This window comes from Temnothorax longispinosus, chromosome 8 (assembly GCF_030848805.1).
Source record: "Temnothorax longispinosus isolate EJ_2023e chromosome 8, Tlon_JGU_v1, whole genome shotgun sequence".
Lineage (NCBI taxonomy): Eukaryota > Metazoa > Arthropoda > Insecta > Hymenoptera > Formicidae > Temnothorax > Temnothorax longispinosus.
Genome location: NC_092365.1, coordinates 16,219,489 through 16,240,970, shown reverse-complemented (window position 1 = coordinate 16,240,970; position 21,482 = coordinate 16,219,489). Strand labels below are relative to the sequence as shown.

Sequence of the window (21,482 nt, the reverse complement as noted above, 5' to 3'; positions counted from 1 at the left end):
TTTCTCTCTCGACGAACACAGAAGCGAGTGGGCACTCTGCTAGCCTCGAAAACTATTTTCTCGTTATATGTAGAACAGAAGAACGTGTCCACATTCCAATCGCGTTAAAATTAAAATAAAATGTATCGACAAGTTCTCTGGGTGATCCATAGTCAATTTAAAAAAAAATTAAATTACGGAAAGGACTTGGTGAACTCTGAATTGATGTTAATGGCGAGTTGGGGACGTGAGGTGTAGACAATGCGAAAGACTTCATATGCATATATCCGTCCCTGAACGGGGATCAGCTGGTGACTTTACCTAACGATCGGAAACGATCTCGCGGCTCTTATGACTCGACTCGACGGCTGGTTGGTGTGCGCGGTGCAAAGACCCGGCATACTTTGTAACCTCATATACCGTGGCTAATTGACACGCGAGGCGTAGGGTATCGCGTCGTGCAGGCGACGATAATCTGGGAAACACTCACAGTCCCCGCATTATACTTTATAATGGTGCCGGTGGTCGGGCGAAAAAAAAAAACTCGAATGAGGAATCGACGCCGACATTCAATTTTCTTGCTGGATTGATGGCGCGCTCGACGAGGAGGAGGTGAGAGACGAAGGCACCGCGGAGGGAGGTGAGGGAGAGACGCCGCGGCGTCGACCGGCGGAAAAAGTCGTCCTGGTGGGTTGTAACCACCTCCCCTCGGAACTCTTTTATGCCACGCGAGCTGAACGATCGGCTCTTAATGAAGACGTATTATGTTGTTGTCGAGGACGTATCATTTAATGCACAAGCTGTTAATTCGCTATTTTGTAACCCGTTTTGCCGTATGCTACACTCCGAGCATTTTTTATTCCAATAATGTGCGCGCGTGATCGCGAATGAATTGTTTTTGCACTTGCAAAAGTCGGTTACGACCAGTGTCAATGTTAAACGTACAATATTATACGCGAAAGAATCATCGCGTTACGCAAAGTCGCACGCTGAATTATCGAATCATCGAGTATTACCGAGTAATATTTTTTTCTTCCTCGCGATTGTCGTGGACGGAATTCCCATCTCGGGAATTTCTTCGCGCGTCATTCGTCACGTTGGCGATAACGCGGTTTCTCGTAAAAATTCTTAAATCGTGTTCGGAGTTCGGGAAACAACTGTCATGAGTTATATCACGCGAGCGTCAAGAATTTCAGAGTTGATACGTCGTTTTTAGCAGATGGGAGAGAGAGAGAAAGAGAGAGCGAGAGGTCCCCAAGGCGGGACGAATGAGATATGTGGTAGGCGGGAAAAAAACAAAGCGCTCTTGGAGGACCACCGTGGAATCGAGTGTTACTTGTCTTCGCCGCCGCATCGAGCGTCCCCGCGGGCGCACTTGGAGCGCGCCGGCCGAGGGGGGGCGAAACGGTCAAATCGATACAGTGTTTTGTTTTAAGTGACGCTAAAAGGGTCTGACGAGACAAAACATCGGGGACACCCCCGTCGCGTCGACGGTGAAATTTCCGTGGCGCGCCATCTTGCCGTTTGCCCGCTATCTCCGCGGGGTGTTTGCGCTTAGACAAATTGCATTGAACCCTCGTTTCTTGCGTCAGCGGAAACGCAACACTAAACGTAAACGCGTGTTTCCCGAAAGAGACAATTATGACTGCGATTATCGTTCGGGAATTTGTATTAGATTAATGAAATTAATGAAATTAATGAAATTTACGTGGGATTTTGCAAACATACGAGAACGAGCCCGTAACAGGCGATATAAAAGACCAATTAAAATCAACAGCATTTATGTAACGGTTACAATTTTCACGAAGGAAAGAAAAAAAACGAGTCGCAACCACGCTTGAACGTCGTACAATATTTTCCAAACGAGCGGCCGTCATTTGGAAAACACAAAGTACCAACAGCGGTCTCTCTGTTAATAAATATGCGCGGTTTTGCGAAGCGCTCACCGCGGAGACTCGTATACGGCGTGTCACTCCGCGCCGCTCCGCGTTTCCTCCCCGGGCAACCGAGCGGACGCATTACATCGTTGATAAGTTTTTTCAATTCGCGAACGTTAAAAAACAAACGCGTTGCCTTCGGTGCCGGTTGGTCGCGCGCGCGGTCGATCAAAGCGCCGGCATTGTGACGAGAAACACGAATTCCTGGTCTGGAAACGAGTGTTTTAACAACGCCAACTCCCCCTCTGTCTCCCTGCACCCCACCGTCCGTGTCGCTCACCCCCCTCGGTGCCCGGGCACGGCTCTCAAAATCTATTTTCATCGGCGGACAGATGTAACTTCGCTCTCTCGTGGCAGCGACGCGTACATCGATCGTCAGATGTCTCTCGCCCACCTCCCCTGCATACGCTCTCTCTTCAATCTGCAGTCAATTGTTTCCAGCTAAACTGTTTGCCTTTCAGTCGGCACCCTTTTGCCGCGCAGCACCGTCTATTTGCCCCGTTAAATGCGGCGCGCTTTCGAGACGCACCGAATTTTCGACGCGAGATGTCGAGACGTCGTGCCGTCGGAGGAGACGTGGCGGAGGAGGGGGTGGAAAGGGTGGCGAAGGAGCCCCACTCGGCTCGGGCACGATGTAACGATCCGATTATTGATATCGCGATTAGGTATCGGATAGTAGAAACACTTAGTTTCCGGCGCAGCATCCGCGTGACTGAATAACGACAGTCTATATTTCATGTAATATTACCATTTGTAGGAGAGCAACGTGGACCGTTTGCAATACGGGTAGACGTAATATTCTCAATCAGCAAGATGATTCGTCTCTCTAATATTAAAAAACTGCCTATCCTTTCGGCCTCGGCCGTCGCCAAGACGATTAGGTTGTCGCGCGGGATTCGATTACGACCGGATCTCGTTCCGGCGAGTTTACTTTTATTTTTGCGCCATCGAGTACGCGCCTCTCTCTCTCTTTCTTTGGTCGCAATCACGGACACGATGAAATTAAGACGCCACCGCGTCTTATAGGTTTTCAATTCGAAAACAATTAATCACCACCGCCTCCCGCGCGCCCGTGCCTTATCCGGTAACGGCTTAATTATAAAACAATCATACTCGGTCGGGGTACCGGTACGCGTAAAAGGCGATCGAGCGCCCTCCGTGGAATATGTGCTAAATCATCTGCAGGTCATTTGTTAGCAGGTATCGGGCCCTTTTTCCTGGTATAACTACCCGCCGTGAGTGCACAAAATGAGAGACGATACCTTCGACGATACACCGGTAATCTGCCCTCGTCTTTCTTCCGATCCATTTCAACGATCCTATAAAGTCACCAGACGTGTTTTCTAAGTGAATAAATCGCGAGAATTTTATCGATTTTTGATTGTTATAGGATTTTTTATCTTAAATACATAAAATACATGTCATAAAGAATTTCATGGCAGCGATAGTTCTATCTACGATAAGATTAATATTATAATATTATTTGTTGCTAAAATTATTTTAGATATCTAAAGTCCGTTATAAGATATTGAGATTAGAACGTGTGTCATAGATGCAGAATTATTTCAGGCTTTATTGCTGCTCCTGATGTTCTCGTGAAAGCGATTTATTTTATGTTCTCGTACAATGACTCTTTCAATCGGCTTAAAAAGTGGCGATCCTGCACGAAAGTGAACGAAAGGCGGGACGCAGTTTGTCGGGGAGCATCGAAAAATATCGGCCGATCGGCCGATCCGGTGATGCGTTCTTCCCAAAGGTGGCCCGATGATCAGGACGATCGATATCTCCTGTCAATCTCCTTCTTTCATTTCTTTTACCCCAAAAACCTCCTCCCTCCCCCGTTCGTCGCGCCCGCTTCGTCGTGGCTTCATTCATGCTCGAGGAATTCCTTCTGTTTACGAGTTCCCGAAGATCGCGGGCCTCCCTGGCCGCTAACCGTCTCGTGGTCAGATTGTCAGTCGCTTAATTAACCGTGAAACGAGCGTGGGGTAGCCGGACACCATAGACGGGACCGCAGGATGGTAGGACATTCGATACACCCTCCGAACTCTCGCGCAAGAGCAACCTTGCTGGAAGAACGTTGGGCGAGAGAGAAAGAGAGGCGGAATAAAAGGGAATGAGTGAGAGTGAAGCAGGGTCGTTGGTTCTCTATGAAGTAGTCCTTGGAAAACATGGTAGGTAGATACGTACCTGGTTTTAACTAGGTAACCGGACACCCCGATCGCAGGCCGATGGAATTCTATATCGCACAGGTGGTAGTGGCTACGCACGAAAGTGCCTCCAGTGACAAAACGAATGTTCTCCTATCTTACCGCTGGAACGAATCACGCGGGAACGACATACTTCTGCGCGCGTATATACCGGAACATTGTTCGATTAATTATTTCTAGAACCAGATCCATCCCTCCCGGCAAAGGAAACACTCGATTTATATGTGCGTTAATTTAAGATCTCTATCTCGCGTATTACTAATACGTATCGATGCTTTATCCAGTTAAAATGTTATATGTTCGGTATAAAACTGAACGAAGTAATTAACTGGTATCGGTCACGTTTAACCAGTGCAATTATCTCTTCGACGTCGCGAGATATCCCTTGAAAGTTACGAGTGGTAATTCACGAACGGTCACTAAAAATCCGCATTGTGCGAGAATAGCGGTTATATCAACGACTATTAATTGAACCGTAATTCCATTTGATGCATATCGACAATTCGCGCATTCGATTTGTGCATTTTGCGTTACGCGCGCTCGTCGTAGCGGCGCCGATCCTCATGTGCGTTTATTAGATTATTAAGGATCGAGCAGGTGGCGCGTAAAGGAGACGAATCGTGGCGCGAATCAGGCTCGCGTAGATCAATCTCGGATGTTGAAGTCTGCGGGTGATAAATCTCGTGGAGGTCGATACGTGCGCGCGCGCGCGCGCGCACGCGTGTGTATCTCGATATCGTTAATTATCCGTCAGGGCCGCGTTGTTACGGGACGCGTGTAATGAGCGGTGTCAGGTGATCGAGGCTTCGTTTGAGAGCGTATCGGTTGGCGCCGAGGTCACGCCAGCGTGAGCCATCTTCGCGCGTCGACACCTTCCTGAGAACGCGCATCGCGGGCATTGTAATCACCGCGTGTGATGTATCACGCTACATTAGACGTCCGCCGACGGTATCGTGGTTCTTTTTCTCGTGGTCCATGCCGCGAGCATGTACCGAGGGTACTCTAGATCGACAGCCGACAGTGAAATATGCGCGACGGCCGAGATGAAATTTTCACGACAGACTCCATTTCGTCTCGCACGCAAAACGCATTCTCATTCGCGTTATCGAGTTTCTTTTTCGCACAGCGACACAATGAATCTTTATTGTCGTTGCGCGATTGAAACTCGATCGAACGGACGTTACTCTTGCGGGATTTTAATTCGGAGTTTAATTAGATCGGAAACGTTTAATGCGAGTCTGATCTCGATTCAGATCAAATCTAACGGTAGCACGCGTAATAATAGCCAACATCGTTGTGAGAGAAGCTGCAGATGCGGCGCGATGTTTAGCGCCTGTGAATCGGGAAGACACGCAACCGCGCATTAACTCGGCACCGCGAGAAGGAAAGGGCGCTCACGATGGCATCTCATCGCTATATTTCATTGCCGGGTCCGGGAACAAAGCGTGGCGAGAGGGGTATCGGTTACCTCATGAGCCCCTATGAAAAGAGTACTCCACGAGTACTCTTTTCAACGCCTTCAACAATCCCTCCTTCCTGACGGAAACCCCCTTTTCTTTCTTTTCTCTCTCCCTTTCTCTCTCTTTCTCTCGCATCTTCGGCCGCACCACCTCCTCGTTCCTCCCTCTTTCCTCCTGAGTTCCTCGCCCCGGCAGTCCGCCTTGGCGCGATCCTTCTTTTCAGCGCGCATAATACGCTCCTTTAGCCCCCTAATGAGCGGCAATTACTGTGTCTCTACGACTAACGATCAGTGACGATCGATGATCCCTCTCTCGCGCGGAGGGCCCCCGCGTGCACGCCCTCCGTGAACCGGCGACCATTTGTTCGGGAACGAAACAAAGCCGGGCCGGTAACGCGAGATAACACTTCGTCGGTGGAGGGATCGATGAAGTTGCAGCGCAGCACCTCTCTCTCTCCCTCCTCCCTCCCTCCCTCCCGCCCCGTCCCTCTTTCTCTCTGCTCGCACGCGTGTTCCATGCGTGGAAAGTCGTTCCTGTGCGTTCGTTGAAGAGGCGCTCCAAGCCAGCAGAATATTAATGAAATGACGATTGATGCCAGCTAACCTCTATGTGTCTGCAATTACTCGTTAAATAGGAGGATGATTATTAGTAGGTAAGTCTTAAGACGTCTGACACTTAACGGCTGTACTTATTGGTACTCGTGGTATACGGACAGTGGGCTGGCTTCGACCGAACACGTCGTACGAGTGTACTATCAAGTTTTATAAATATGGCATGATCCATGAGAAAAACGGCTCTTTGTATCGCACATCTGTCCGCGTGACATAGAATATTTCTACTCGATCTTATTGTTCTATCCAATCCTCTCATTAAAAGACAACGTGTACGCTTCTTCGTGTTGTAATTCACGATCGTTAGGCCGAGGAATTGCGACGCCGAGAACATATTGCTACACTCGACCGTAATTATGGCAAACTCATTTTGCCAGCCGAAGCATGAATGAGCATTCTCGATGAATGATCTCGCATTTACACGTTCAAGGCTGATCGAATTGTACCAACGAGACAATGGCTGGTTTTCGATTCATCCGAATGCAAATAATAATGTTTTGTTCGAATTCGAAATTCGCTTTCGTTCGTATACTGTCCGATCAGCCACGCGAGCGTGATAAATCTCGATCGCTGGTCCAGAATTACAGCGCTCGCGTTTACGAGAGCGTCGATCGATCGTGTCCCCCCCTCGCCTCCCGAACGTTCAGATTAACAGCCGTGGTGAAACGACAAAAATCTCGCGACGAAAACAAAATTTCATCGGAAATCGTCGGGCGAATCCGACGATTCTATTCGCGTATAATGTTATTTTCGTGTTTCCGTCGAATGATCGTATTCCTCAAATATAGATCTGCGTCACGTGAGCGGGCGTGATGAGAACGCCGCGTGTCACGCCGTTGCCAATCTCGCTCTCGCTGGAAGCGAACAAAAGATCGGTCGGCAACCGGGAGCCTTGACTGCCGAGTCGTGGCGAGGATACGGGGATCGGGCACACCAAAACGTAGGTGTGTCTGTGCGAACTGCGGAGAGACGTGCCGGACGCACGTCACCGGACGATTCCACGTACAAATCGATATCATCGTACGAATTAGTAGCTTGCGGTCCAATATCTCGCCCTAATATTTCGCCCCTAACTCCCCCGTCGGGCCACGTACACACACATTTCCGTGGCGAGTAGGTGCCCCCCTTTCTCCGCACTCGCACGTTCCGGGGGAACCCCCACGGTGACGGCGTGAAAACAGGCATCCGCACGCTGCCGGGCCCACTCACGGGCTCGTGAAACAAAAAGCGATCCCGGCGGAAACAAGTGACAGCTGGCCCGCGCACGTCAATTACCTATTTGTAACCTCTCGCCCCTTGCCATTTCGTTTTCCTAGGAGCCGCGTCTTGCAAACGCGTCTAATTATTTGCCGATGGACAGCCCGGGCGAGGCTGGTTCCTTTGAGAACTCGTCAGACTTCGGGACGGAAACGTTCGTCGCAGGCGAGCCTTTATTAGCGAAATATAGATTAGTCGTGCCGCGCATTAAAGCGGATTGATAACAACTTAAATTAACTAACGCCGAATTAAACGCGCGGCATTTTGAATTTGGAACGCGGCGCGTGCCAGTAAACACGTTACGAGTATAAGCGTGACGTCTATTATGCATATCCCCGTCCTTCGAATTTAATCAGCGTCGAGTTTTAGACCTGCGGTCTTCGCTCCGTGCGCGCGCGAGAACTCGGAGTGTACGCCGAGCAATTTTACCGAGCACTTAATTACGCCCCGACACTCTCCGTGTCCTTATTAAATCCGCGTTTCCTCTCCCCCACGTCCCCTCTTCCTCCTCCTTCACCTCGCACTTTTCTGCGATCGTATTCGCGAGATCGCGAACGCGGAATGCCCCGGTGCCGTCGCGCCCGGCCGCCAGCCGCCATCAATCACGTTACCTCGTAACAACCCCTTGACAAAAAGCTGCCACGCGAATTGCGCGGCCACCCCGAGGGGCGATACGTGGTAGTAATACCCGAGTTCTTTTTCATCGCTTCCTGAATATCGCTCAGAATGTCGAAATACGGAATCATTAGTAACCGCCGATCCTGTGCCGCGATTCCGCTCGGCGCGCCGTCTCGCTCCTCGCCACCATTCCTCCTCGAGCCGGCCCCGCTCTCTGCCCCAGCAATCTATCACGAAGGGCTCGTGCGAGCAGGTGTCATGGCAGTCTGGCCGCTAATGATCCTGGACATCCAACGTGGAATTAATCATTGCCTTTGTCTCTACTGCTTTTTGCCCGCTACGCGGCCCGCTTGCCGCGGCTTTTTGGCGGTTCTCTCTCGACGAATCGCGTGCTCGCCGCTCTTCGGTCATTATCGTCGTTAATTCGCCAACCAATGCTCCTCGGCTCCGACGCTTCTCAATGACGAACGTTGCTTTTCGGGAGGATCGTCATCGATTCGATCGCTAACGACACCCACAGAGCGACCGCGCCGTCAGGATAATTAATTGATTACACGAAATCATTTTTTAATGTTCGTCCGCCCCCGTAACGCGGCTCGCACTCTGACGCGTGTTAATTCTTTAATACGTTCCGTATCCACTCCGCGTCGAATCGTGGTAATATTAAATTTATGCGTAACGTAACTTCGAAACTGACAGCGACCTAATAGACAGTGTTGGTGGCCTTAATGTTCCCCGTCTGAGATCCAAAGGTTAAGTTGATTTAATAAGAGTCTCGAATGGCGGAGGCAGCATTATTTATAGGTTCGCCTTTTGCCGCAGCGACCACGGGAAGTCGAACGGTCCGCGAGAGGCGACCGCGCGCGCTTGTGAGTTGTGTGGGGGGATTACAATTTTTCTCTCCCGCGAAAATATTCCGCGCTGCAATTTTCTCACGCCGCGCCGGCGCTTCCCGAAACGGGAGTTCCGCCTGATTCGTCGTCGTACATCTGTCGTCCATCTGCGGGCGGACATTCCCGAAGACCCGCGCGGCCGCGGGACATTTTTCGCGGTGGAAGATTGCGCAACGCGATGACATCCGCGTCTTCCTCCATATTCCTTTCTCGTTTAAGGTCATCAAGATAACGGCGGTACCGTCACTGAGTGACACTTGACCGTGACTCGAAGAAGAAGGTACCGGAAGGCATGTAGTAATGATTCGAAAGGACGTGCATCTCGCATACTGGGGAGACTTCACGCGACCATAAATCCTGCCGCCATCTTTTCTGGACGCTGATTTAAGTTTTATGCAAAAATCCTCGCTCTTCCTCCATCAGGTGTCTACAAGAAATTATTTCCCGAGGCGACACGTTGTTTAACCAAACATAAATCCCCATGATAGAACGAATGGATAAATCTTTACGGTAATATTTTCTTTCTCGAGAGAAAGAGAGAGATGCATACTTAATTTTCCGAGCTCTCTGAAAGAAGGATATGCGTAGATGTAAATAATATTTTATTTTAAAAGCGAATCGTGCAAGCAGCAAGAGAAAGCGAATAATGATGTGATTCATGGCATCGCATCGCTACAGAGTAGAAATCTCGTTAAACAAAAGAACGCGCGTGTATGGAAGCGTATCCCTTCCACCGTTCGTAGTCATTCGAATAAAAAAGAACAAAAAAAAAAAAAGAGCGCAGTCGGGGTCTCGCCGTTCACAAAGGATGGAAGTAACCGGCATCGCGAATCCTGATGGAAGAGAACAGGTCCAGAGGGGTTGGGGTGAAGGGAGGGAGGGAGTGATAGTGGTGTAGCGACGGGAGGTGGCAACGCAGACGGGATTCTGCGTGGAAACGCAAACAGCGCGGGTCTCTAATACACCGGGGACTTTATCAAAATCTGATAACTTCAGAGGCGAAGGCAACGGCGAAAGAGAAGAGCCGGGAACACGCTCGAGCTAAGCCACCCCCGAAAAGCCGGCAACGCGGAGGGTTGCCGAGGTGGTTATATTCCTTCGCTCTCCCCTCTCGTACCCCGCCTGGCCGTAGACGCCCCTTAGGAAGCCTCGAGTTTCGCGCTCAGGCTGCGCTCCGAGTTCCCTTGGACGTAACGCGAACCGGTACGTCTGTATTCGCGCGAGGATTTCTGCGCGTATAATACGAATTCCCGATTTCGAACGTGTTTACAAGTTCCTGCGTAAATCCCCGCGTTTACATAATTAATAGCAACGCGGTTCTACCGCGAATGTACCGAAATGGATAATGAGATTTGCAACGTGAGCCTGATAAAGGATAGCTGAACAATTGAAAGAGTCACACTTCCAAGACGTTGACGCGAAAACGCATCCTTCAAACGGCGATTATTCCTCAATCAGCGTCAGTTGGGTAATTGATTGTACCGGATGTGCCGCTGTCTCCTCCGACCTCTACCTTCACTATCCGTGTTTTACCGCAAAACGCGACGAACGTGCTCACCCTGCCGCGCCGGGTGGAGCGGCACCAGCGGGAACGTACCCGTTCCATTCTCTCTCTCTCTCTCTCTCTCTCTCTCTCTCTCTCTCTCTCTCTCGTCCCCGTAATATATAGCTCTTACATACACCCACACACGAATACTTTCACACACGTAATCGTGCCGGCCTGGCATCCACACAGACGCCCGAGTAGCTACGTGCGAGCGCGGAGATTGCTCCGGGGCTTTCGGGGTTGAGCATATTGAATAACTCGCTCGCTGGACCGCGAAAATATACCGCGAGGCTGGCAGTATGCGGATCGACGTTTCTGAAAGGACCTTCCAGGATCCTCGGGGCGGGCACCGTATCCTGTCTACGTGTCTACCTAACCCACCCCAGGTCAGGACGACAACGACGACGGCGACGACGATGACGACAAATACGCGGCATAGTAGATTCGCCCCGGCTTTACCCTCATGTGTCAGAACTGAAAATGCACCACGGAGGGAATTTCGTTATGACGGGAGCTGCTACGTTCTTCGCGGGCGCCGACACGTGACGAAAATGAAACATTTGGGACGCGCATCTTGAGGACGCCCTTGCATCGCGCTCTCTCGCCCCGACACGCGGCACAAATGACTTGGATGGTAATAATCCCGGAAGCGCGTCTAAATTGCCGATTACTTTGACGTAAATTGACGTAAGGTAAAACGCTGAAACGATCGGAAATATTTTACATACCAATTTTTGTTTTACCATATATGCCAATTGAAATATAAAAACGGCATGGAAATTGCGTGAAATTTTTAGTATGGAATGTACTTATTTACTGGGATTTTACAGTCTGATCGTTGGCGGATTTTATCAATCGGGAATTAAGCTCTTTACAATGCGCGCAGGATGCCTTCCTCTCGTCGATGTTGTTCAGAATTCATAATTCGCGAATAAAAAGGGAATTGCCTAAAAGAGTGGAAAGTACGGCTGATAGATGGAAAAATGATAAAAAAAGCCACTATTTTTTTGTGGATTACATTATTCAGCGTTTCGGAACTAACAACGATTGTAACAAACTGCGTTATCCAGTGATGCAAAATATCTCTTATGAATTTTTTAATGGTATGCTTTTTTTCCGCGTCGCGGCTAATGAACGCTACCTGTACTCGGTGACCGAGTTATTAAATATTGGAAGCACGTAACAAAAAGGGCAAAAAGCCATTTTCGATATAAATATGAATTGGACGCGGAGAAAAATTACGGGGAAAAGTCCTCCATATAATGCCGGATATAATTGAATAAAGCGTATAAATTTGTCGAAAAATTATCCAAAATAAAAATTATCACAGTTCGGTTTTCGCGCGTCTGCGCGCGGACACGATATTAATTCTGCATAATAGAAATATTATAAATAAGTAATTATGCTATATTTGCGTAATTACCTATTTACGATATTTCTCCATGATATGGTTAGTAATTAGTAATTGTAAATACGGTATTGTCTGCAGTAACAAATAATGGTATAAATGCGAACCAAGAATAATGCGACGTTTCGAGCAAAGTGACACCAGTGTTATAACAACGATAATCTCCATTTCTCAAATATTGTGAAACAATGGCATATTCCGCGCATATAGGCGGATTCCGCGTCGAATTCCGCACGCAGGTCGATGTTTCTGAAAGGAGATGCGGGATCCTCGAAAGGCTTTCTATCTCCCTATGTCTATCTAGATGTACACAACCGAGGACTCTCCGTCCCGAGATTCGATGGATTACGTGCAGGAAAATGTGGCTCGGGGCCAGACGCGGAATGTCATTACGTCGGGTAACGATAGGTACGTCGCAGCCATTGTTGGATAGCTTCAGTGGAATATAGAGCCGCGAGATCGTGAGACTGACATAAGCGATTTTTTCCTTTTTTTCTTTTTTTTGAACCGCTTTGTATTGTTTAAGTAACGACGGTAGAATAGCACGCTGAATATTGCCGTCACGTAAAGTTCAGCTTCCTTGAGCAAAACGCCTTTTGCTTCGTTGTTCTAACGATACTTAAGTAATAATTTTCTGAGTATTCGAACATCGTTCCTTTGGTTGATCGAATCAAATTAACATCCCTATGACGTTTTTAAGAAAATTGCTGTTTACATTTCGTAATCGCTTGATTGTACACGTAAATGTTCTGGGGAATTATTTCACAAATTTGCGTAAAATAACGTTGCCTTTCGATCACGCTATGTATATATGTGTGAAATATGCGTATAGCAGCATTTCTAGCGACGCGATTCATCATCACGCACAAAGAAATTCTGGCACAGTTTTCATTCGATCTTATCGCATTGCATAATTTGAAAGAATTATGCAATATTATGTTCCGCTTAATAAATCTTGTGTTACGCATATTTTCTCGCGACGGCAAAGCAACAACCGAACACGAGAACACGATCTGTTTTACCGTCAGTGACGCAACATGCGGCTGTATACGGCGATTATGTGGCAGAGTTATATAAACATTTTTCTTGTATTTTTTATGAACGCGTGATCGCCGTACGACGATTTAGAGACAATACACGTTCCAAACGTATAATCTTACCCGCTGCGCGAGCTCATCAAGATCAATTAGAGCAGTATGGTCGAGCCATCGTCGACCGTTAACGATATATCAATTACAGCGTTAGACGTAGATAATGACTATTAATGACTTCATTCAGAGCGCAATAATTATACGATATATGTCCGTACGCATGGGGACAGATCTAGGTCGACGCTATTTTCCACGGGAGAATGGCAGTTTTATCATGCTTGGGTTATATATGTATATCGAAACATTCATCCTGATTTACGATTGAAATAACGCACCAGCGCGAAATGAATTAGCACTTTAATCCGCCAGAATGTTGCGTGTCACTTGCAGGACCGTGCTCCGTTATCGATATGAGGGACTCGATGCGTATACTTAACGCGTCAAACACGATTCTTCACTGCTGAGCAGTCGAAGGATACAAATTGATTCTTGTGTAACAAAAAAGTATCAAAAGTAGCGGCTTTAATTATTTTTAGTTATGGATATATCGAGAATTTTTAAATCATTTCGTTCGTTACATATATCTAAATGCTTTTTGCATATTACATCGGTTCTTAATTCCATATAGAAAAGCACAGGTGTTTTGCTTCTTTGACCTAAAAGCCATCTAATCAACTTTCAGCGTCATTTAGATGCGGTACATTAGATAAATACCTTTTTCCCGAGGTAGAATCAAAGGTGCGATGTGCGTTCGGTAACGTCGCGCATGCAAGGTCGCGTGTTCGAGATGTGGAAAGTTGCCCGGGATTCCCGGGGAAGCAATAGCGAAAATGTTCGGGTAGGTCTACCCAGAACTCATAAATCACACTGGGAGTAACATCCGGTTCGCGCGTCGAGACCACTCGAGGTTTCCTAACGAGAGGGAAGGAAGAGGAGCAAGCTCATGGCATAGAAAACCCACCTCGAGTTTCCCTTTTATAGGCAAATAATGGCGGCGTTGGGCGATAAATAGCCGAACAATACGGCCGGCAGACCGTTACCTGCCCGCGACGGAGCCGCTCGTGTCGAATCGAATTGAAATGACAGGTGGTAATTCCCAACGAAAACTCTACTTCCGTTTTTCTTTCCGTCTGCATTTTGTCGATGATCCCCTAATAACGACCCAGCCGTGATTCGACGGTGAAGGAATTCATTCCTTTCATAACCCTTATATTATTCGGACGCATCATTTTTTCTTTTTTGTGACATTAACGACATTTTGTAACACGATCCGTCGAACGTTAAATGTCCTCATTAAACATCATCTTTCACCATAGAATTGAAATCGATCGCAGAATCAAAGAAAAAATACCCGAATATAGAAAATAAATCAGAATATATAGCCAGATTTTTAACAGGTCAGTAACCAAATTCCTGACCAGTTGTTGGCCAGAGTTACTCGCTACATTTTGGTTTATTTCTACTCGGGTATTTAGATTAGAATAGATATTACTATGTACACAATATATTAGCATAGTAACGATCACATAAATTGTTTCGAGATGGTTACTTTTTTTACAAGTTCTATTCATTTTTGCCATAAATGACAATATATAACAAGTTTGTTTCATCTCGAGACTTATTTTAGAAATATAATTAATCAAAGAATACGGTATTCGCGATAACGAGAGACAAAAATATATATACATATATCCATGATATCCCCTTCATTTTCTTGCATAAAGACGGAGAGAGCAAGAATCTGAGACAGATTCAAATGTTATTTTAAAGCTATCCTGGACTTCGAGTATATCACTGTATAGAGGGATAGAAAGAGAGAGGGGGAGGGGAAGAGAGAAAACGAGAGCGAGAGAGCGAGAGCGAGAGCGCTATGTCAAAACACAATTTGAAAGACGTAATTCGAAAATCGTCGTTCGCCCGACGGCAGCGACCCTCCGTCGGACGTCAAAATGAAATTATGCGACCCTCCACAACGGGGACCTTGGGGCAGGCACAAAGGCTCGTTTGCCGAGGACACAGTACAACAATCTGTCTAAAGGGACCTAAACCACTAATCGTTTCGCGATTAACTTCCATTAAACGCTACTTAATGAACAAAACTTTCCTTCTATGTCGTGACCAACCGCAGACGCTCTTCAAGATGTTCTTATGTGTGAATCAAATTCTTCGTTTTCATCTTACGGTATTCTGTTCATCTTAGTATTCTGTTCGAGTGACATTTTGCAAAACATTGCTGATCGCTTCGATAAGAAGAATTACGATAATTGACAAATTGTTTTTACAGTCTAACGTAATCAATTATTAGTATTATATAATTCTAGAAGTATTGTGTTGCGAAACGAATGGTGTAGAGTACACAACGATTTTCCGGCAAATTATATTCGAAACATGTCTCCCATATGGATTCATTGTTTAGCCACGTGTTAATGAAATGGAGGATATGTCCTTTCTTTCAGAAGATTTTTTAAGTCCATATTTTTTAAAGATTAACTGCAACCGATGGTCTTTGTTCGTATCATTCAAGAATTCACACGTGCATATCTTTAACATTAAATGGTTATCATATATCACCGTAATGATTATCTAGCACTTTCGGTATCGTGAACTCAATAATTTACGCTGTTATTAATGAATCGGCGCTCTCGTAAGAGTACGCGTGTATGTACAACCATTCGCGAGAACTGTTTGTTGATTTAGTGGATATTTAACGACATTGAAGGAGATTTCAACGTGGGCGAATACCAGACATTGAGCAGCGTATACGAAATATTTCATTGTCCCGAAAAGTAAATATATTCTACTGGCCCATTAAAGACTGGATAAATACGTATAACATTCCACCATTTATATAAAGTATGTACTTCGTTAGAATCGTGTATATGTGTCGATCTATTTATTTTCGCGAAAAGAGGATATCGCGATTTGAACGAGTTTAACCAATCGGAATTTGACAAGTTGCTTGATAGAATTGCAACGGAAGCGTGATTTTTGTCGTTCGGGCGTTTATCAATTTTCTCAGAAGTTTGACCTTTCCGGCTAAGGAAGAGGACGGGGGGAAATGGGCTTAGATTTACGACACACCTGTTTTTCGCTGCAGCAGCGCGATCCCTTTGCCTTCTATTCTTGAACCAATTTCCAACTTGCGTCGGCGTGAGTCCCGTCGCTGCGGCCAGCTCTCTCTTCTTTCCTGGATTTGGATAAGGGTCCTGGAGGTACCATTCTCGGAGCAGCGATCTCGTTCTCTCTTTGAAGCAATGCGTCTTCTGCTCGCCATCCCAGATTGTCCGTGGTAATGGAAATTTCTTCCTTACGCGATATTTATCCACCGGACCCAGCGGTCGGCCGCGGAGTTTCTCGGCCTCCTGATAATGTGCCTCCAGCCACATCGCCTGCAGTTTACCGTGAGAGTCCTTGGTGAACTTATGCCTCTCCAGTATAGCGTAGAGCTCCCGATAATGTCCCGAGTGGAACGCCACGATGGCACGCGCTCTAAGAACAGCCTCGCTTTGATTCAATTCCTGAATGTTGGGATGAGCGACCGGAAGGCTCCATAGGAACCTGGCCAGCCTCTCGATGTCGCCGCTTTCTTCTAGGGTCTCGCAAACCGTTGCCACCTGACTGACGGAGAAAGATAAGGTTGGCAGGGCAAGGTACGGACAAGGTACAAGCGGACCGTTCGCGTTTGGCGGTGTGGTCCCAGCGGCGGACATCTTCCCGAAACGGTGATCCTCTCGCGATACACCAATTTTGGCTCTGCCTGTCTTCTTGGAGTATCGATGTCACCCGGTCTTGTCGCGGTTCAGGAAGCACGCCGCTCCGATTTATGCTTGCTCTTAGACCTTCTCATGATTCGTTGGAGTCACGCGCGGTACGCTCGCTCATTACAAACGTACGTGACGGTCACTGGATGATTATCCACTTCACTATCGACACCACAGAATTCTAAAGTTCAAAAGTACAAACGGATCAGGTGTTATGACATTTGAAGAGAGACGCGACAAGTTGTAATCTCTTACGAGATGAGAGAATTGCCCGAAAAAAATCGCCTCTGTTTCCGCAGCTAAATTCTGAAAGCCTACATTAGCGATTCTCTCCCTCCCTTCCTTTTTGTTTCTCTCTCGCGCGCGTCGCGACACGTCACTAATTAATTTTGAAACAATCCCCGAAAGGCGGCACGTGGCAACGTCTGAATTGGAGCAGGATCGCGTTGTGAAGAGCTCCGATACCCATTGAAGATCGCTGTCAGGTGGGTTCGCGCAACCGTTCTCCAGGTCGCTCAGGTAACACCCACTAGGCCAGGCGCGCTGACGCTCTTCCACGTCGTGGGGATATCACGCGAGGCCGCTGTTGCCTGGATCGTATCGGATAGCAAACTGGTTTCGTTTACAAGCCGGCATCTCGGCACCGGCCCTACCCAGCATGATACGTTTGTACGCGCCCGTTGCAACCGGGCTGTCTCGCTGGCGCTCTAGACCTACCTCTACCTCTCTGTCTCGCTACTTCTACCACCGTCCAATCTTCGTGTAGGGGAATGGGCGAGGAAAAGAGACGGCGATAGACGGCATCGGGGGGTCCAATGCACAGACCACGCCTACGAGGTACACCGGGATTGGCCGGATCCTATCCATGTAGCCATGGTAACCTTTCTTCGTCCTTCCGTTAGGCAGCATAGGGAGCTACAGTTGTGTCGGTTAATTATCCCTTCCACGTATAGCCGGGCCGGTTATGCGATCCCCACTGCGAACGTTCTTCCACCACCATCGGCGCCCGCGGCACCTCTCACGCCTCCCCTCACTGACAGGCGGAAAGGAAGCGAGACGAGGAGAGAGAGAGCGATCGATGTATCCTGCAGAATGTGGGACGGAGAGGTTGCTAGCTGTTCGCGTAGAGGGGTAGAACGACATGATCCCATGAGTTGCTGCTGTTCCTGCCGCCGTGACGCCACTGCTGCTGTTGCTTCTGTTGCTGTGATCTTGCGACGAACTGTTTTCGACGTTGGACTCGGTACCCGAGTGATAGCTGGATAAGATTGATAGGCTGCCAGCCATCCACTCTCAGACTAGGACGTTTACGTATTTCACTTACTTTTAGTTCATTCTTCTGTCGCGGGCAAATTTCTCAATGTTTCGTTCACTGATTTTGTTCGCTGATTTTGCTTCTTTATTACATTTATTCGGTTGGCAGATATTTTATCTAATATCGTTATTCTTTGTACGACGATTTATTTCACGGAGGATATTTCATTAAACTAACAAATTCAATTATAAGAAACAATCACTTGTTAGGTATATTTTTATTATTTCAGAAATTAGAGTTTAGCGTTTTCGCTAGTATTGATCAGCGAGAATATTCAACCCTATTAAAAAGCGTCAAGATTGTCATTGCTAAAGTATAACATTCAACTTCCGTATGGAAGAAGCCTTATATATTTATAATCGAGTAGCTCTCATACCTCAGACAGAGCGGCGACAGAAGTTAGCGTATTGAAGAATCGAGGGCGCGCGACGGCGCCGAAGACGTCTCCGTTTTATCGAACGCGCAGCCACCGTAGAAGCTTTAGTCTCGCGGTAGATATTCTGATTTTACTCTACTTTGGTCGTCTCAATGTAGCCCAGCAAATTTCATTTTAAACTTGCAACCTATACACGCGAATCCTAATAATTTGTTACATATACGAACTCGCGTGGAGGATCCAACTGTCACAAATGAGAAGATCATCCGAAAGTAGTTTAAAGATTCGCTCGAAAACTCTTTTGCAAAAAGTTTGAATTTTAGAAGCGCAACTGTTAGAAGCGTAATGACTTCATCCATGTTAAAAACTAGTTGTAAATCTATACAGATATAAACCTGTATTTTCATGATTCTGTTGTACGTGCGAATAATCACTCCAGGTAAGCAACGAGCGCGACCGTTAAATCTTTTGATCGATTCGCAGTAATGAAAAAGTAAACGTGGTTTCACCGTGGTGGATGACTCCTTCCGATTGCTCTCGTTTACGTTACCTCGACGGTCGTTCCGTTACACGACCGGCAACCGACAGCGGCTGCGATTGGTCAGGGTTAAATCGGATTACGGGGCGAGCGGGATTACCTCGAGTTTTTCGAAAGACACCATCCTATACCAGCGACTATGGTAGTTCATGGGATGCGCTCCTATTTTTTCTCCTGATGCGATCCGTCATTCATCCGTCTACGTGACATCCGACATATGTTGTTTCTATACCTGGTAGTGTTGTACCCCCAAAATTAATATTTTGATAGTTACAGTAAAACATTCCGCTATGATCTATTCTACCTGCCATGAATATTCATTGAGTTCACAGATAATACCGTACCTGTGTCTATGTAGTCGATAGATTTGTTTTATTTTTTGTTATATATATTTTTTGTTCTATTTTTGCACGCTTGACGAAAAGGTTTATTACCTTTAAACGCTTGACGAAAAGGTTTATTACCTTTTAAATTAAAAGGTTTATTACCTTTTAAATTAAATATTCTGAATAGACAAAATATTATTTTTCCTACTTTAACATACCTCTATTGCAAACACGGATGTGATAGAAATCATTTTATTACGTGTGTCAACCACGCGGCTTTTTTTTAACCCACGTGTTACACTTATTCTATATTTAGAGAGTGCAGTTTATTTGCACGGTCATAACTACATATTGGTGGATCTATATCGCGAGTCATCAGTACGGTGTCGCGTTTCAGTGGAGATTTATCAACAATATTCGAAGTGTCGAAAATTGCAACGCTGCGAAGGATCAGATATGACATTTCGAGCAAGCCTGAACCAAAGCGGATGTAGAACTTAATCCGGAAATGTTGCTATATTGTTTGATGTCCACAATTTAAATCAGTATTTTTTTTATATGTATATATTTTCTTTCTAATATAATTGCTGTAAAAAGTGACACGTTTAATGGATAAAAATTAAATATAAATAAAAATTTTGAAAATTTGAAATTGCTTAAAAGTTGCACAAAAGTTACGATTCACTGCTCACGAATCTGTGTTACTTTCGTTACTTTTGTCCATCTCGAAATTTATCTTTAAAAAAGGCTCTTATCGATGTTCATATTGCTAAGGAAGAGTATAGTATCTGTAAAAACCTCAAACTAAGAGAAACAGCTTTAATGCAGTCGTCGCAATCTCTATGTCTATTTTATCAATTGTTTAACTTTTTCTGAAGTAAATTACCTCTAGAAATCATTTTGTAAAACTAAGCATTTTGTGAAACTAAAATTACAATATTGATATTGTAAAATATAGGAAAAGCAAATACTGCGTTTTTGCTTAGATATATACTTGTGTGTACTCATCATAGAACTGCCGTATCTGCAGTTATATATGATAGTGGTTTTACGGCAAGTAATACTTTTTATCTGAATAACGGTGCAGATACAGGTTTTTTGGTGTTAGGTGCCATATGCTTTATTTGCTTAGTTATTATGTCGTCCCTATTAACCCAAAAATATTGGGAAAGAATATCTGCTGGAATATCTGCTACGTGAGTGAAAAGAAAAAGAGAACGAAGATAATCCAGTCAAAAATTTTCCAGTCAAATAGTGCGAAGATAATCCAGTCAAAATATTTTCGAAGAATATTATAAATAGGCACAATAAAAAAGCATAGGAAATGGCAAGTTATATAGCAGATTATCGTGACGAGTAATCGTACCGATAAAATGGAACATTGTGGGTAGCTATTATCCGTCAACTGATGGTTTCGTTCTATATCTGCATATTATTGCACAGACAATTGACACCTGAAATTTCTTCCATTTATCTCTCGCAACCTTTTGCATTTTTATCTCAGAGTTCTCAGACGAAAGTGCAGCGCAGACAAAAGTGTGACGTTTTACAATATTGTTTCTAACGATATATAGTTAATTTTGTATTAGTATTAGTTGTGAATAGCGCCAGAGAGATAGGATCTATATAAAAATCCGTGTGCAATTGCCAGATGTCAAGGCCCGTGAAACGATGCATAATGCATAAATGCGATCGTGAAAGTGGCCGAGCTGCAACAGCAGCAGCAGTAAGCAGCAACGGCAGCAGCAGCGACGGACAACTCCGGCGCTTTAATGGTGTCACACCGTCGAGTCTTTAATGATCTCTCGGCGCTCGCGCCCGGTGCGATTAATAAACGCGCAATGGACAGATACCGAAGGTCGTGGCGTGCACATGCCTACGGGATACGGACTCTCGTCGATAATGGATTACGGTCTCGCGCGGGATATAATAGAATATCGGGCGCGGAATAGCTCACAGATAAATGTCGCGATAACGACAGGTAGGCCGCGGGTATTACACCGCTCCATCATCCATCCCACCCTCGATTACGCGGATCGATCTATCGCGTGCAGGGGTCGTTTGTTTGCCGACCCCGCGGAGGTCTTCTCCCCAAAACAAATGATTCCGTCGCATGGCAGCCATTTTACTTTCTCGCCGCGTTCTTTCGTTCATTC

The 21,482-nt window shown here is 46.2% G+C and overlaps 1 protein-coding gene across 4 annotated transcripts in view; it reads right to left on the bottom strand.

The window, feature by feature from the left end:
* Optix (optix) overlaps nt 1–17,501 on the bottom strand; it is a 48,103-nt gene extending 30,602 nt beyond the window's left edge. For 2 of the 4 annotated variants that reach the window (XM_071785974.1, XM_071785975.1), the window contains exon 1: nt 16,092–17,501. In XM_071785974.1, coding sequence (XP_071642075.1) covers nt 16,092–16,720 — 629 coding nt within the window. In that variant the 5' untranslated portion in view covers nt 16,721–17,501. The remainder of the gene's footprint in view (nt 1–16,091) is intronic. The other 2 variants (XM_071785976.1, XM_071785977.1) reach the window with 1 other exon arrangement.
* Nucleotides 17,502–21,482: the final 3,981 nt, after the last annotated feature.